The 17,987-nt window shown below is 42.4% G+C and overlaps 1 protein-coding gene across 3 annotated transcripts in view; it reads left to right on the forward strand.

Annotated features, from left to right (window-relative positions):
- KAT2B (lysine acetyltransferase 2B) overlaps positions 1-17,987 on the forward strand; it is a 93,843-nt gene that overhangs the window by 54,514 nt on the left and 21,342 nt on the right. For 2 of the 3 annotated variants that reach the window (XM_053669266.1, XM_037143981.2), the window contains exons 6-11: positions 2,375-2,566; positions 7,225-7,331; positions 11,437-11,562; positions 13,817-13,953; positions 16,403-16,611; positions 17,844-17,970. In XM_053669266.1, coding sequence (XP_053525241.1) covers positions 2,375-2,566; positions 7,225-7,331; positions 11,437-11,562; positions 13,817-13,953; positions 16,403-16,611; positions 17,844-17,970 — 898 coding nt within the window. The remainder of the gene's footprint in view (positions 1-2,374; positions 2,567-7,224; positions 7,332-11,436; positions 11,563-13,816; positions 13,954-16,402; positions 16,612-17,843; positions 17,971-17,987) is intronic. The other variant, XM_053669265.1, reaches the window with a different exon arrangement.

Genomic DNA, 17,987 nt, shown 5'->3' on the forward strand with positions numbered 1-17,987 from the left:
GAAGAGGGAGAGAAACATTGATGTATGAGAGATACATCGATTGGTTGCCTCTCACACACCTCCAACCGGGGACGTGGCCTGCAACCCAGGCATGTCTGACTGGTAATGGAACCAGTGACCTTTCTGTTTGCAGGCCAGCGCTCAGTCCACTGAGCCCCACCAGCCAGGATTAATTTAAATTTTTCTTGTAGCTACATTTTAAAAAGTAAATAAACACAGGACATTTCGCTTTCATGTTTTATTTTACCCAATATATAAAAATATTATTTCATTGTATAATATGAAAAAGTATTCATGATATATTTTTTCCTACTAAGTCTTTTAAATCCAGTGTGTATTTTATACTTACAGCATATCTCAGTTCATTCACTAAATTTTAGGTGGTTGAAGCTAAATGGAGACCTACCAAAACAATAAAGTAGTGGTTAATAGAAAAATATTTCACTTAAATATTTCATGTAAAATATTTCACTTAAAATAAAATTTTAATTTTATTTCATAAAATTAAAAGTAAATTTAAAATAGATTAAAATTAAATAACACTAAAAGTTAAGCTTCTTGGTGTACTAACCACATTATAAGTGCTCAGTACTTAGCTGTGGCTGGTGGCTACTGGTAGCAGCACAGGTGAAGAACATACTCATCATCACAGACAGCTTGATTGGACACTACTGGTCTGAATCCTCAAACTCTGAAATCTTCCATTGGAGGAGATTGGACGTATTTTAATATTAAGTCTTTCAGATAGCCTTGTGAGAGCCTAAGTCTCGTGAAACTGAACTTCACATTATTAAGGTTTGTGAGTGTTTAACTCTTAACATTTGTAGTTTCATACTATTCCTCTAACCTCATTAGGGGGCCACAGACTGACTAACATCCAGAAATGGTCGGCCTTGACAGTGATGAATTTCTCTTTGAAGTGCCCTGTGGATTAACAAAATAAATGCACTTCCTAGCTTGTTTTTGCTACCAAACAAGATCACTGTTTGTGACTTGACAAGATGCAACACAGCACTTAAGATCCCCATTTTGGTATTGCAGTCATAAAGACATTTGAGCGTAAATTATTAAGACAGAAAAGTTGAATGAAGAGTTGAAATGATAGCAGAGTTTTAAGGTTCATTTTGAACGGACTCACACTTTAGGAAAGTTTTCTTTCCTAAAGATGAAAAACCACATACACACACCCCAACACACGGGAAATATGAAGTAATACAGAGTAAGAAAAAAAGCCAATAAGCACCAGTAAATCCATATTACTCCACTCCTCACTGAAGGGCTGAGAGCCCCCGGGAGCTTCCCATAGCTGCTTGGGCACGCCAGCGCCCTTCCGTCCACTGTGAAGGAGGTGCGGAAGACACACGCGGTGGCTAGGTTTCAATTTTTAGAAAGCAGGCCTGACCTGGAAGAGGATGTTTAGATCTGCTACCAAGGAATAAGGATCTGTGCAGTGAAGTTTCTGACCCTGTCCGGGTCTGGCACTGCTCTCTGTGACCCTCAGGGTACATTCCTGTCGCCCTGTCCTGGCATAGCTCTGGGAGACCAACAGGAAAGAGGGCTGATTTTTGAGGAGCTTTCCCGGACTAAACGAGCTTTCCAAATCACGTGCCCTTCCTAGCCAGTGAACCCCAGAACTGTGGTCAGATCTCAAGAAAGCCCCTGGTTTCCCTCTGGGCCTGGGCATTCCTCCAGCCTGGTGCAATGCTGGAGCATAATTTCGACTTTGAGTCTGAGTCATGAAGATGTACCTAAGCAACAGATGGTGGAAGCTTATTACTTCCTGCATTTTGTGACTGAGTTTTAAACAGCCTTGAAGATCTTTATCTCCTCACCAAAGCTTCAGGGGTATGTTGAGTGCTGTGTAGGCATTTTAAAGAAACCTTAAGTTTTTCTCAGAGGACTTGATGGTGAAATTCTAATTCTTTCACAAAAGCTTCCCCTTTCATTTCTTTTTTTTTTTTAAAAATCTTAAGCTACTATTTATGTGCCAGAATCTCTAATTGCTATATGCACTTTTCTGCCCATTTTACAGGTAAGGACATGGAGACTTAAGGGTATAATCAAATTTCCAAAGTCATGCAGCCAGCTAAGTGACATAGCAGAAATTTGACGCCCGGGCTCTCAGATGCAGGACTCCATGCACGGCACTATGAAGTGGAAGGGTTTTCGTAGAGTTGGACCCAAGCGGTTGGTTGTACAAGGGCGAGCTGGTCTCATTCACAGGTTTCACTAGCGGCTAGTGAGACTGTTGTTTGTCCTTGCAGCCCCAGTTTCTGCTGCTCTGGTTCATAGTGTGAGAGAAGCCATAATGAAAGATTTCAGATGATCTGGGGCTTTAAGAGATATTGACCGTGCTTGTCTCCTCTTGCCACAGGTGGCTGTGTTACTGCAACGTGCCCCAGTTCTGTGACAGTCTACCTCGGTATGAGACCACCCAGGTGTTTGGGAGGACACTGCTTCGCTCCGTCTTCACCGTCATGAGACGGCAACTCCTGGAACAAGCGAGGCAGGAAAAAGACAAACTGCCACTTGAGAAACGAACTCTAATCCTCACCCATTTCCCAAAGTAAGGGAGTGGTCTAGTGAGTCTTTGTTTCATCTGGGAGCTTGAGATCGATAAATACGTGCCAAAGCCTGAATCAATAACAAGATCAGCAATGCTAGGAAAAGCATTCAGGGAAGAGGGACAAAGGGACCCCCTGCTCCTCAGCCCCCTCTGAGAGTCCTCCTGGGGACTGCACAGTCCATCTATTGTTAGCTCAAATATGTGTTAACTGCCGCCATAGCTCCCTCAGCCCCCGCCTCATCCCACCTGCGTGCCATTGTCTCTGAGCTTCATAGATTCGGGTGGTGCTTTGTTTTGAGCATTCAGCTGCCAGGAAGCTGGAGGGGGATGGGAGGGGGGCGGTGTGCAGAAGCAGTTTCCATCTACCCAGAAGTGGTGCGAGAGAACGCAAGTGGTTGGTTTTTTCCATCCTAGACCTCCAACCCTTTCTAAGACTAGTGCATCGCTCCTGCCTCAGCTGCAGTGGGCCTGCCCGCTCCCTCTTTGTAAACCAGACTCCCGGAGTGGAGCTGGACAGGAAGAGGGGCCTTCTTCACAGTGCTCTTTGTACCTCAGACGCTCGGTTGCTTGTCGCATGCACATACTCTCGTGCACCTTGCTCCTGGTGCGTGCCAGAGCTCCAATATAGAAATAATCATTTAAACACTTTTCAAATGGGAATAGGAAGTTGCAGTGTTGCACTCGTGGCTTTGGAGATGCATTTCCCAATCTGAGAACTGAATATCTAAGCTAAGAGGCTGGCTGCTGGTGACGGGGAGTGAGTGTGCATGGATGACTTGTCAGGGAGCGGTGACAGCAAAACATGAATGAGACGGTTCATTTTGTGTGTGTCATGCTGCCCAGAGCAGGGCTGGGTAGCGGAGGTAGAAGTGAAAATCTAAAAAGGCTTTCTCAGCTTGCTGGTGTAAAGGAAAAATAGAACTTAAGAGAGAAGGTATTATATTCTTTGACCAAAAACGGAGGGGACCCTGCTTTACCTGTAAAACTAGGTTTTTATTATTAAGTTACTATGACTGGAGTACCTAGTTTGTATCATAAGAACGACAATTTTAAGTTTTTTTAAAAATAAGGTAGGTCCCCACCCTGATCTGTGCAGCTCAGTGGGTTGGGCATCTTCCCACAAAGCAGAAGGTCAACGGTTCGATTCTCAGTCAGGAGACAGGCCTGGGATGCAGGTTCAGTTCCTGGTCAGGGCATGTACGAGAAGCAACTGACTGATGTTGCTCTTGCTCTCATATCGATGTCTCTCTCCCTTTCTTTCTCCCTCCCTTTCCCTCTCTTTAAAAAAAAAATAAGTTAGGTCCAAAACAACCACAAAACAACCACAATCTTTCTACCTGAAAGATTTGCAGGTAGCAATGGAGTGAAAACTCCTCTTGCTCAATACAAACCATAAGCCTTAGGTGAAGATAAAGGGTCCGTCTCATGAGATTTCAGGGAACAGCCAGTATTCACACATAAGTCCTAGCATCCTGACTTTCAGTATTTTCCTGAGAAAACCGGCAACCGAGATAGGACGTGAACAATTTGTCTCCCTCCAGGGGGGAAGGTTCAGAAGCACTTAAATGGCTGTTTGAATGTTACCCCTAAATGCGTTATAACTCCGGGCATGCTGGTCTGTTTCAGTGGCTGCCTTTTAACTAGTCTAAGCTCCTCTCTTTAGAGATTAAAGCAATTTTCTTGCTACTGTCTCTATTGCATTTGCCACATAAGCAGCAGTTTATGTTTTCAGATTATTGTCATCATTTGGTCTCTAAGCCAAGGGACAAAGAGGAAAAGAGGACCCCCCCATTTTTGATGGTGCTTAAAGAAAAATTTTAATTTCGTTGCATAGTGACAGTTTTTTTTCCCCATAGCAAATGTATTTCGCTTCTTGCTGATATTTGCTAATTATAGGGCGGTTTGTTCCTTCAACCCGTAGTCCTGGCGTGCTTGTGCTGTTGAGCTAATCAGTGCTGCTTTTTCTTCTCTTTTACTAATGGTAGGGTAAAATTACCACCCACTTCTCTTTTTAAATCTCTTTTCATGGACTAGGACAACATTGGAGGTTATTAGGGATTTGCACCAACAGGTTTGGCAGCAGAATCACACATGTGTTGAGGCCTGAGGTTGAGTCTTGCACACAGTCGTCAAGCGGGACCTGCGCATACCCTGCCCCCCAGACCCCCAGGGAGGTCACTTGTTCTCAGAGGCGGATTCAGGGCCTTCCTCCTTACCTGCCTCCTCTTCATGCCTTGCCTACATGGCTTTAACTTGTGTCTTTCCCCATCTACCTGCTTACTAGGTTATTATTAAAAGGAGTTTAGTATCTATATTTCATTCTAAAAGTGATACATGTGCATGTTGGTGGAACTCTGGTTAAGAAGCAGCAGAACATCAGCCACAGCCTTACATTTAGTGCTTTCGGATATTTCTATATCTTCTACATGTATTTTTGTTCTTTTACTCTTCATGCAATTTTGTATCCTGTGCTTATAAAATAAGCACACTCTCATGTATTATATGAAACTGTTCTTTACTGTTATGAAATAACTACATATGTATATGCATATATAACACACACAGGATTATTTTCCTAAATTGCTAAAGGCATTTTTCTTTGGCAGGTCCATGCCCCTCTTTGTGAAGAGTGTTCTGATCGTATAATTACTAACAAAGAAGGAGTCTAGAAAAGGAGAGGGAATTCACTTCTGTGATGAAAGGCAGCTGGGCAAATCTTGAGGGCTGTGTAAGGGAAAGGCAGTTCTGCTTAGGAAAAGGGGGCAGTGAATCAAGAACCTCTCATGTGCAAGATCAGCATGTGTGTGATCTTAGGAAGGATTTTAGCTCTTATTGCTGTCTGTCATTCTGTGTTTGGTAGGACACATGCTAATGTGCTTTAAAACATGCCTTAATGGTGGCTTGCTTAGCAAGAAGGAGCAACTCCTGTGGTATCTATAAAGCATGAATTACTCTATTGAGTGAGGTTAGGTATTCACTCAAATGGATCTTGTTTTTAAATCTTCTGTGAGCAGCAAGTCAGAACTCCCAGAACTTTTTCCCATCAGTTTTTACTTCCAAGAAACCATCTCCTCTCTCCCCTGAAACCATCTAAAATCTCACAGACATTGACAAATGAGAAGAATAGTAGTATTTTTACTAATAGTGCTGCTGCTGCTGCTAATGGTGATAACAAGTCTTCGATCAGTTATTCAGAACCTTGGTACTAGATATGTTTTACAATACAAGTATTTAAACATTTTCTAAAGGTAGTCAATATAATGCATGTGCCATATATTAGCTTCAAGGGTGGGGTTAATTCTCCTAAATTAAATCCATTTATAATTATAAAGACTACAAATAGGCTTATGTATGTTAAAGTCAGTTTTTGTTGCCAAATGGGTTATGGGAAATCTTTTTTTAAGGGCTTTTGGATTCTGTGATTTCAGAGAAGGGATATAGATGGCTTATAATAGCTAACCTTTATTATATCATTACCTGTAAACTCCATGAGGACAACTGGTTGTTTTGTCCCTGTCCTTCTAGCACCTAACTCAGTGTCTGGCCCATGGTAGGTGTGCAATCGATACATTTGTTGAATGAATGAATGAATGAATGAATGAAGCACATGCTAGGGCTCAGGCACCATTTTAGGCATGCGCATTAGCTCATCCCTCCCGACCACGCTATGTAGGAATTACTGTTGATATTTCCTTTTTATAAAAGAGATTGGGGAAGAGGAAAGTTAATAACTTGTTTCAAGATCATACAAATAAGTGGTGGTGAGCTTTGTAAATGAATTCTAGCGCCCAAGCTCTTAGCCAGTGTTCTTTGTTCTTCCCCTAGAATTAATGTGTCTTAAAAGTGGCTTGCCGGAAAATATTCCAGTACCAGAGGTGTAGATTTGTGTTGGTATTTTAGCCATAGTTCTTCAGTTTTGGTGTACATGAGTTGTCCAAGGCATGTGCCAAAATTTAGTCCTCAAAGCCTCTTCTCACAGACTTGGATTCAGTATGCCTGGGTAACTGTATTTCAAACAAGGTCTCCAGGTAATTTCTATGGGCCTCTAGAACTTGAGATCCATTGGGTTTACAACGCAACATGGCAGTGTAACTTAGTAATTAACCACTAGTTCAATCTTGGTCCTGAATTACTAACTGTGGGACTTGGTCCCAGTTATTTAACCTCTCTCTGCCATAAGTTTTTTCATCCATAAGGTTATGAAGATCAAATAGGTTAGAGTAAGAGCTGTGTGTGTGTGTGGATGGGGGTAAAGAAAAATAAAATGTATAACTCACTGGGTGGACGTGAGGATTCAGTGAGTCATGAGAACAGTGCAGGCTCGTAGCAAGCACTCGGTGAAGGGTAGCAGCCTCTGTTATGGAAATCACAGCTGCCTGAAGGACTGGAGTCTGCATTTCCACTGGTGTAATGCTCTGTGTAGTCTGTTGTCAGTCTATGCAGAGTCAAAACAAAAGAAAACAAATTTGTAGAATTGCATTTTTGTAAATGTTCCAGGGCTACTCGACTAAGTCATTTAAGTCATAATTGACTAGTGTGTCTCCGAGTTGAATGTGAGATGCTGATGTTCAGGCGATTGTCACAGATGTTGAGGGCTTCCATTTCTCTGGCAGTGCATTAGTTTTGGCTCTTACTATTGCTTTTGCTCTTGTGTCCAGGTTTCTGTCCATGTTAGAAGAAGAAGTTTATAGCCAAAACTCGCCCATCTGGGATCAGGACTTCCTATCAGCCTCTTCCAGAACCAGCCAGCTAGGAATCCAAACAGGTAAATTTCTTTTCGCGTCAATCAGAACAACCAGGAAGTGTTGCTTGCAGTTCACTCTGCATTTATTTGTGTTTTTCATCAAGAAATTGAAGACTGGAGCCAGCAAATTTTGCATCTGCACCTCTGTTACTGAGAAGAGCAGGTGCAAATCAGTTAGAACAATTACTGCTCCTACTCTTGGGTTTGCTTGGCTTGCACATCACAATTTTGTAGGAGGTGTAAAATACCAGGCAGTTCAGCTCTGTAGTCCATTCCTGGCTGTTTTTAAAGGCACTTAACAGTCTTGGTCAATGGCCTGATATGCCCAGGAATCAAGGTTCAGTCTGGTTTCTGCATGCATGATGTCTGTTTTGTGTATCAAATTACCATCATGTATAATGATAGGACGGTGAGTGGAAGACAGCAATCTTGAGTCTCAGGACACGATGAACTTCTCAGTAGGGCCAGGACATCCTTGCCGTTGTTTTGAGTCAGCCAGTGGCATCACCGAGCAATTTTGTGGGGATGGGAGACATGTGATTCGTGGAGTCACACTGATTCCACTGAGAGGATCTGGATTTTTACCTTTGATACTAGGAGAATTGAGAGGTGCCAAAACAGTCATTCATATGTTTCTATGTGGCCATTGGGAGAAACAGAATGCAGAAAAAACTTTAAAGATTTTATTTAGTTTTTTTAGAGGGGAAGGGAGGGAGAAAGAGGGAGAGAAACATCGATATGCAAGAGAAGCACTGATTGGCTGCTGCTTTTGTGCCCCTAACCGGGGACCTGGCCTGCAACCCAGGTATGTGCCCCGACCAGGAATCAAACTGGCTACCTTTCGGTTTGCAGGCACTCAGTCAACTGATCCTCACCAGCAAGGGTAGAATGCAGAATTTTGATCTTAGAGCTTTTAGTATCTCTAGGTCAATGGGTAATAGGGGGGGCTTGTGGGCATCAGTGCCAGGAAAGATAATTTCATTCTTGCTTTTTTTTTCCAAAAAGAATTTTACATGAAATAAAAGTGGCCCTTTTTAGTATATGGTTCTGTGAATTTTTGACAAACACACATTACTGTGTAACCACCACTGCCATCGAAATATAGAACAGTTGCATCGCCCTGAGAAATTCTGTCGCACCCTATATGGTTCTTTCATTGCCATACCCCCAGCCCTGGTGACCCCAATTGGTTTTATTTTCCCCGTAGTTATTATTATTTTTTGCCTTTTCTAAAAGGTACATAGCTTTCTTAGTATGGCTCCTTTTACTCAGCATCATGCATTTGAGAAGGCGTTTAAAGATTTTTTTATTTCACGTAGAGCCCAAGTTTGGGTGTAAATATAATTAAACTCCTACAATGCAGAACACGTAAGGAATGAGGTATTTTGTTTTGGGTCAAACCATTTTAGTTTGCATTCTTGGTACTAAAAGCATGTTTGTGTTTTTTGTTTATTTCGCCTTGGGTCATAGAAGATCATTACCTGTTTCTCTGGCCCAGACCTGTCCAGCTCTGGCGTCTGTCTGTGCATCCTGCGTGCTTCCCCCAAACCGGAGTTCAGTGGACGTGTTTTCTGTGGTGGCTGGGCACATGCCTTTGTGTCCCTGTGCTGTTCACTTTGTCTTTGTCCTGATTCTGCTAGCTTTCAAATGGCATCTCTCCCACACACGCCTCCCTAATTCTTCCTGTGCCCTCCAGCCAACACTGGACCCTCTTCCTCACTTCCACAGAACCTTGACTGTATCCTCCCCTTGGTTCTCAAACTTGGCTGCACAGTAGCATCACCCATGGTGATTTAAAGTAACATTAATTTCTGAGTTCCTTCCCAAGAATGTGCAATGTAATGTGCCTAGGGTGAGGCCAGGATGTTTTAAAAGCTCCCGGGCGACTCTGATGTGTAGCAGTATTTGAGACCTGCTGGCTCATACAACACTTCCCTCATGTCGTCCTGGGCCCATTTTTTAATGGGCACCTTCTCTCTCCTATGAGTGTGACTCCTAACTGGTCAGAGACCCAATTTTGTCACAGTAATAATAATGAATGATACTTCCCTTAAGTGCTTGCCTATGAAGTGTGCTTCATGTCTTTAAGCTTTAACACAAAGCCTGGGAAGTTGCTATTTCAATCTCCCTAACTTCTAGGTGGGAGTTGCCCAAGACCAGGTCTTATTAAGTGATGGAACTGGGTTTTACACCTGGGTCTGTCTAATTCTTAAACACTGTACACTGAATGACAAGCCAGAGCTATAGCTGCTGCATTGCACTGCTTTGCTGTGCATTGCAAATGTGGAGGGAATGAGTGAAGGACATAGTTTCCTCCTTCAAGCAGGGGGACACTGAAGCTATTCAGCACTTAGGTCTTCCCTGGGGGGTCTTCTGGAGAGACCCTCCCTGTTCAGAAGTCCCCCTAACCCTTGCCTGCCCAAAGTGCTTCCCAGTTTGTTCTGATTCCACAAATTACCTGTCATGCACAAGATGGAGAAGGCCGAGGTTGTCACTGTCCCTCTGGGAATTGCATGTTTATTTCTGTAGCTAAGGTTGTAACCCAGTTCAGCTGGATGGTACTCTTCAGCATTACCTGGAGCCATCGGAAACAGGCTGTCTTTTCCTGTTCTACTTTAATTGCAGTGTGTTCTCTTTGGGGAAAGAAGAGTGCAATCATCGACCTAATTGGCATGTCTGCACATCTGTGTAACTGTGATAAATGACATTCATAATGATGGCTCTGCAGTTGTGCAAGATACTCAGATGTCTTCAGAGTCACCAGCGCTACCTCTTTGTGTACACTCACTCCAGTATGCTTTGAGATTCAGGAGGCCTGCATGCGAGAAGGAAAACCATATAGCCTGGCACTTGAGTATATTCTGAGTCTTTCACACAGACGACTGTTGCTCAGTTAGGAGTGCTGCAGACTGGTATCTCTGAGGCTTGAGTTACTTATTCCATCACTTTCTTGGCTGCTGGGAGTGTCCTCTGCACACTGAACGTGGCTGCATTGAAACTTAGGTGAACATTCTCTCTGGACATCTGCCTGCCTTGCTCTACTCTGTTGTATATGTGACCAGTGTGACTGAAAGGGTCTGTATCCCTTATCCACTCTCACCTCATCAGCTACAGATCAGCCCGCACCCTAGCAAAGCAACATCCTATTTCTTACAATAGCTTTAGAAAAATGTTTTGTTCGGAAATGCTCTCAAACTTACTGAAAAGTTAAAAAACAGAACAAAGAAATTTTGTGTACTGTGTATACTTTCCCCGGATTGACCGATGGTTAACATGTTGCCATGCTTGCTTTCTCCCCCCTTCCGTTCTCTCTCTGTTTCTGTTCTATCTCTGTCCCTCTCTCTGTTTTTTCCTAAACTACTTGAAAGTTGCAAACATCATGCCCCTTGGCTGACTTCAGTGGGTATCTCCTAAGAACAAGGCCATTCTCTTACTTAACAGTATAGTTATCAAAGTGAGGAATTTTCATCTCGGTGCAAGGTCAAACCTTATTACTTAATCTATAAGCTCTTTTGTCTTTTTGCCTCTTAATCTCAGTCGTGTGGTTTATAGCATCCTTTGTACCACATCAGGGGCACGTAATGATGGCCTGTCCTGTTTTGTTGGTGTGAAGTTGGATCGCTTGGTCAAGGTGGTATTTTACGAGGTTTCTCCACTGCAATGGTGTCACTTTCCCTTTTGTAATAAAAAAGTACTTTTGTGGGGTGATACTCGGAAACTCTCTGTCTTCATCAGCATTATACTCACAAGGTTTAGCCTACACAGATGATTCTCCTGAACCGATTATTATATGCTGGCTGCCAGTTGTTTTCCTAACTTCCATCATTCCTTCCTTATTTATTTGTTGGCATTCTTCTGTAAGAAAGAGCTTTACCTTCTCCCCACTTATTTATTTTTCTTTTCATTTGTGATTTAATCGGTGTGGACTGAGGTATTTTTATTCTGTTCAGTGGGCTGTAATCCATTGCTGTCTTTATTATCATGCTCACATTGACCCCATTGCTTTTATTTTAAAGGCGACTTCTTTGAGGTATTGGGCGGGAATGGGACAGTCTCACGTACACTTGGTTCCTCATTGCCTAAGAAAAGAGTCATCTAATACCTTATTTTCCTTTCCTTGGGACAGTCATCAATCCACCTCCTGTGGCTGGGACGATTTCGTACAATTCAAACTCATCTTCCCTTGAGCAGCCGAATGGAGGGAGCGCCAGTCCTTCTGGCAAAGGCTCTTCTGGGCTTGAGGCAAACCCAGGTAATCACTTAGGGGACACGACAAAGGGCTGTGAATTGCCTTAGAGGTTCTCTTGTGATCTGAGAAGTACCAGAAGTAGACTTAGACCAACTACAGGTTGTTCATGTCCAGGATTTTAGTGGCTAGAACTGACTTTGAGCTGTATTGGGTAGTTCCTACTGTGTAACATACCAGCCAAAATGCAGAGCCTTAAAACCAAACCATAATCTTTTATTATCACAGCTCGCTCATTCTGTGTGTTACCTGGTCGGTGGCTGCTCTCAGCTGCCGCATTATTAAGTCTTGGCCAGGCTTCCCGAGTCCTACCTGTGGACTGGGGCTCTGTGCCGGGCTCGGCAAGAATACTCAAGCTGGAGCATCTCTGTTCCACATATTTCTCACCCTCCTGGGATCATTGGGCTTTTTTTTTCCCTTCTTTTTTAGGACAGAATATGTCCTTATAATAATGTCAGAAGCACCAGAGAGGAGGCAGAAATAGTTTCTTGAAGCCTAGGCTTAGAACTGGGGTACTATCACTCCTGCCTCATTTTGCCATGCAAAACAAATCACATGGCAGAACTCAGACCGAAGGGCTGGAGAGATAGGCTGTATTCCTTTTGCAGGAAGAACGGTGAAGTCACAGGGCGGAGTGTGGATACCAGGAGGGTACAGACTTTGGCCATTTATGTAATCTGCCACCTGGGCAAAAACATCCCTTAATCCTCAAGTTTTGATTTCACAGATATAGAATGTTTTGAAGGTTGCATTTCTGTCCTAAAGGATACGACCAAATAAATCTTGGGTACAACCAAAGTTTGACTTTAAAGAAGGGGCACAAAAGAGGGAGAGAGGAGGATTTCCCAGGAAGCACCAGGTTTTTAGCGTGTGTGCCATATTTTCTCTCTCCCGCTTTGAAGGCAGATGCCCCTCGATCCAGAAAGTCCGCCAGTGAGCTCGGGCCTCGCCTCAGATTCTTTCTTATCATAACACTATTGGCAGTCAGTCCGTCAAGCTGGGGGGCTGATGAGGCATACACCTCAGCTTGCAGAATAAATAGTTCACTGTGTTACTTTCGGGGCGTCATGGAATTTGAGGGCTTGTTGGTCACTTCCCATACAGCAACGAAGAGAGTTACAAAAACAGAGATTCAACAAAGTTCGATTAATAATTAACATAATGTTTCAGGAAGCATCTTGCATGGGCAGGGTACTCTACATTGCCCTTCTTTTGAACGAAAGTTAGTGAGACCACTGCATGGAAGCATCTTTAGGGGGACTCATTCCCAAAGAATAAACTAGATGGGAATATCTAAAGGGTCTTACAAAATTAACTGTAAAAATAAATACATGGTATACAGAAAAAATTAAGCAAAATCATGCCTGATGGTAGAAGAAAACCAAAAAGCCACCGGCAGTCTAATGAGGAAATTGGGAGAAAGTCCTCCTGGTATTTGTCTGGCTTTCACCAGCATGCGACACGTCAAGAATGGCCCTGCTTTGTGAGGCATCGTTTTAAGGCAGAAAAGCATTTTGAGAGATAATGAATGGAAAAAAAATTGCACCAGTATATTTCAAATGTATATAGACGTATGTACATAAATACATACCCACACATATATAAATATATATACATATGTATGTAAAGGAGAGAATGAACAGAATTACAAGGAAAAATAAATCAAGCAACAGTTGAACATGAAGAGACATCTCTGGGTAATTCATAGATCGAGCAGACAAAACTATCAGTAATCACATAGAAGTTCTGAAAACATCAGCAAACTCAAATGGTAGTATGGATATTGTTACTCCTAAAAATCAGAAAATATGCATTTATTCCAAGAAGACACTACACATTTATTTATAAATAATTATCCGTGTTTTAGGCCATAAAGCAAGTTTCAAGAAATTTTGACATTTTGGTATTACATGGACTACTTTCTCTAACCACAAACAGAGTTACAGATTAATAATGAATGATAACTAGAATAACTCCTTGCATTTACAAATGGACAAATTATGCTTTAATATCTCATATATTAAGTTAAAAATTATCATAGAAAATGGAAAATGTTCAGAATGCATCTGTAGTTGGCAGTCATTGGGACCTCTTCCCTCCTTATTTTCACTGTCCATTGCCACCTCTTTCCTGGGTAAATGGAGATTTGATTTTTATACCCATTAGTGTTATTGGAAAATTGGTTGGATGAGTCAACATATGTTATCTGTTTCATGTTTAAAATAACCCATTGTTTGCCCTTTTATTTTGATCCTCATAGGAGAAAAGAGGAAAATGAATGACTGTCATGTTTTGGAGGAAGCCAAGAAACCCCGAGTTATGGGGGATATTCCAATGGAATTAATCAACGAGGTCATGTCTACCATCACGGACCCTGCAGTGATGGTTGGACCAGAGGTCAGCAGGGTAAACCTGGGCAGCCAGCTGGTAGACCCCTTCTGCTCTCCTAGCCAATGTAGTTGTCCGAAATGGGAGTGGTATCACTGAGAGCATGTCATGCTACCCTAGTTTGCATTTAACCTAGTCGTCAGGGCAGAGAGGGCAGGAAAAGCTGGTTGGAGAGGTGATTTCTTTTGATGCATATCATATCACAGGGAAACTGACTAATAATCTCACACTGTTGAAGCCATTTCTCTTCCTTCAACTCTTTTTCTTTTTAAATCCTTACCCGAAGATATGGTAATTGATGAGAGAGAGAGAGAGAGAGAGAGAGAGAGAGAGAGAGAAAGAGAGAAACAGAAATGTTTGTATGAGAGAAAAACATTGATCAGTTGCCTTTTATCCGCACCCTGACTGGGGATTGAACCTGCAACTTTTTGGTGTACAGGGTGACGTTCCAACTAACTGAGCCACCTGGCCGGGACCTCCCTCAACTTTTTATCTTGAAAAGTTTAAACCACCATACATGTTGCAAAAATTCCATGATAAAGACTTATTAACATTACAGTATGTTTGATTTGTCTCTGTGTCTCTCCCTCCCTTCTTTGAGCCTTTTAGAACCATTTCAGAATTAAATCCAGATGTCATAATGTTTTATCCCTAACTATTTTTTCTGCGTCTTTTAAGACTAGACTATAATTTTACATTAACAAAATGTAGTTATCACTATCAGAAAATTTAGTTAGGTTACAGTATTGTCTAACATGTGGGTTGGCAAACTATAGCCCTGCAGGCCAAATCTGACCCACTAGCTATTGTCAGTAAAGTTTTATTGAAACATATTGTCCATGTCTGCCTTGTATTACAAGAGTAGACTTGCATACTTGAGACAGGGGCCATGTGGCTTGCAAAGTCTGAAATATTTGTTATCTGACCCTTTATAGAAAAGTTTGCTGACACCTCCCCTAATGTACAGCCTATATCCAAATTCCTCATGCATCTAAATTATGTCCTTGATAACATTTGTTGCATTTAGTTCTAATCTCTTCAGTTTCTAATCGAGAATAATTCCCAGCCCTCTTTTTGGTTGTTATGGTGGTGCCTTGTTGAAGATTCCCGGTCACTAGTTCTGTATAACATCCCTCCATTTGGATTTTGTCTGTTTGCTGAAGGTTGGATTCAAATAAAACATTTTGGGCACAAGTGCTGCCATCTCCTCCTGCGTCCCCGTCAGGGGCAGGGCTCTTTAAGGTATTTGTGACAGCTTCCAGGAAATCAAGAAATGGCTTGGAGATTATTTTGCAAAACATCTTTTTAAACATTTTTTTTAAAGCTTGGCTCTGCTAGATTAAAGCATCTATTTTTTATTTGTCATGTTTCCTTAGATATTTATTTTATGGTATTAGGATAATTTAGAGAACTGGAATGTTGTAAGAGAAAGATCTCATTATAAAATTGTCCGTCCCTTTTCCTTCTAGTCACCCAAACCTGGGGACGAAGGCTGTATATAGTACCTTGTGTGTATACCTGTCTTTCAGGGATTTAGGAATTTCACAGATTAGCTGAGCTCAGGTCTTTCAGCTGTAAAATGTAGATGCAGTCACAACTTTCAAAATTTGTTGCGTGGAGGTAGTAGTTGTACCGGAGTTGGCTCCTACTGGCATGCAGAGCTGGTTGTGAAATTTTCAGGAATTTTGTGAGCTGGTTGTTAAATATGTTGGCAGTTTGAAATGACTGCAGTGGTACCTGGTCGCCTGTAGACCAGTGAAAGGAGCAAGTACTCCCAAGCAGGGTTTCTTCCCTGGGGATCTGTTTGTTGAACACGTAACCCACTTACCACCAGGTGGGTTAAACACTCTGGGGAGTATAAAGTGCTGGCTCAGGTTGGGCTGCCTGCTAGGACTGAGAATGGGTCAACAGATTCTCTGGAAAAAAAAAAAAAAACTGTCCTCCAGAAAAGAGGTACCGACTATGTAAATATGACAGCCACCACTGGCCCTGTTGTGAGAGTTTGGGGTCTGTCATCTGGAGGGTCCTAAAGAGCTCAGTCAGAGGGGATTCCTCCAAACCAGGGCTTCACAAACTACAGCCCACAGGCCAAGTCCAGTCTGCCCCCCTCCTTTTAAATAAAGTTTTATTGGAACACTATTACACCCTTTCACTTACGTATTGTCTGTGGCTGCTTCCACGCCACAGCAGAGTTGACTAGTTGCCACAGAGACCTGACCCTTCACAGAAAAGTTTGATGACTCCTAATCTGTACCAAATGTCCATGTATGTGTATAAAATACTCTGATCTCTCAAAATGCTTTACCTACTTTTTCTATTTTGTTTTCATAATGCACGTGTTGTTTGGGACCCTGAAAATCCATAGCTTTATTAGAACACAGAAGAGCACCACTGTCGATCCGTCTTGTCCCCACTGTCTTAAGATCTCTGTAATTTTTTCCTGTCTCCTGTATCCCAGAACAATTTTTTGTCAGCACATTCGGCCAGGGACGAGGCAGCCAGGCTGGAAGAGCGCAGGGGTGTGATTGAATTTCACGTGGTCGGCAATTCCCTGAACCAGAAACCCAACAAGAAGATCCTGATGTGGCTCGTTGGTCTGCAGAATGTGTTCTCCCATCAGCTGCCCCGAATGCCCAAAGAGTACATCACACGGCTTGTCTTTGACCCGTAAGTGGTGCTTTGCCCTCCCTTCTTTTTATTTTTCCTTTTTAAATGAAAGAGGAACTGCTCAGAAAGTGAAAGTCAGCCACAGTCACCCACCGAATCCCTCTGTCTCTTGTCACACTGTGGACACAAAGCTACATGAAAAGAATTGCCGTGTCTAAAGCATTAAGATTAATTTTTCAACAGTTCATACAATTTTTTATTACTGATAAGGAAGCTTTGTGTTTTAAGGTGCTGGCGACTATCCTGGGCTTCATTCATTGTAGCAATGAAAGGATGTAAACACTAAGAAGATGCCCCGCTTTTTGAGTAGTCAGAGCATTCTTGATTTTGGTGTCTTAACTAGGTATCATGGTTGCCTGGGTCCGCAGGCACCGGGAAGATTGTTGGGAGACCAGACGTTAACTTTGAAAATCCACTGCTTAAAAAAAGAGCCCTAGAGAACAGTCATTACATTGCTCGGACGAGAGCTAAAACTATAAAGTGTCGTACATGCATTGTAATTTTAAATTAACTTTACATTCTAAGAAGCTGTCATACAAAGTTAAACTTTGTAAGTTTTTCATGTATAATATTTATACAAATGAACCCTTTTGAATGTAAAGATGTTTTCCTATATTTAAAAAACCTAAAACAACAAAACGAAACTTTCCTGATTGGCTGTATTTTAACATGTATAGCACGATAGCCTGTGTGGATTGTGATTCATGTGTGTGACCGTTCCGAGTGGCATTTTGACGGAGAGGAGGTCGGACAGGATCCTGTAGTGCAGGTTCTGACGGGCTGTGTGTGTGGGTTTTGTATTCTTCCCCATAACGTTTCTGTGCTATTTCTGAGTTAGAGCCATCTTCAGAAACACATGCCACTTCCGTCCATGACAGTGTGCTGTCCCGCTGACTCCCCAGCATGGGGCCCTTGGCCCTGGGTGTGCCCCGATTCCAGTGCTCCGGAACACATACTCTGTTCTTTATTTGTAACCCTCAGACCGTTTTTAGATGGCTGGCATTTTGTGCAGGCAGAATCCCTGTTGAAGACTCGTGTGAGCAGGCTTGCTCTGAAAAGTCCACGTGAAAGAATGGTCTGGGGAGATAACGGCCAGATAAAGGAGGTTTCCATAGAAACTCAGGAAACACACTGCCCCCCTCTTTCCTGGTTGGTTAAGAAGGAACACACCCCCAGAAGTATATTTATATAACCAAGATAGGTAAAACTTTGATACAATCTTATTGTTTCAGGAAACACAAAACCCTGGCTTTAATTAAAGATGGTCGTGTCATTGGTGGTATCTGTTTCCGCATGTTTCCATCTCAAGGATTCACGGAGATTGTTTTCTGTGCTGTGACCTCCAATGAGCAAGTCAAGGTAAGAGCAACCCAAGG

The sequence above is a fragment of the Artibeus jamaicensis genome, unplaced genomic scaffold (assembly GCF_021234435.1).
Source record: "Artibeus jamaicensis isolate MK-2021 breed Jamaican fruit bat unplaced genomic scaffold, CSHL_Jam_final contig_519, whole genome shotgun sequence".
NCBI lineage: Eukaryota > Metazoa > Chordata > Mammalia > Chiroptera > Phyllostomidae > Artibeus > Artibeus jamaicensis.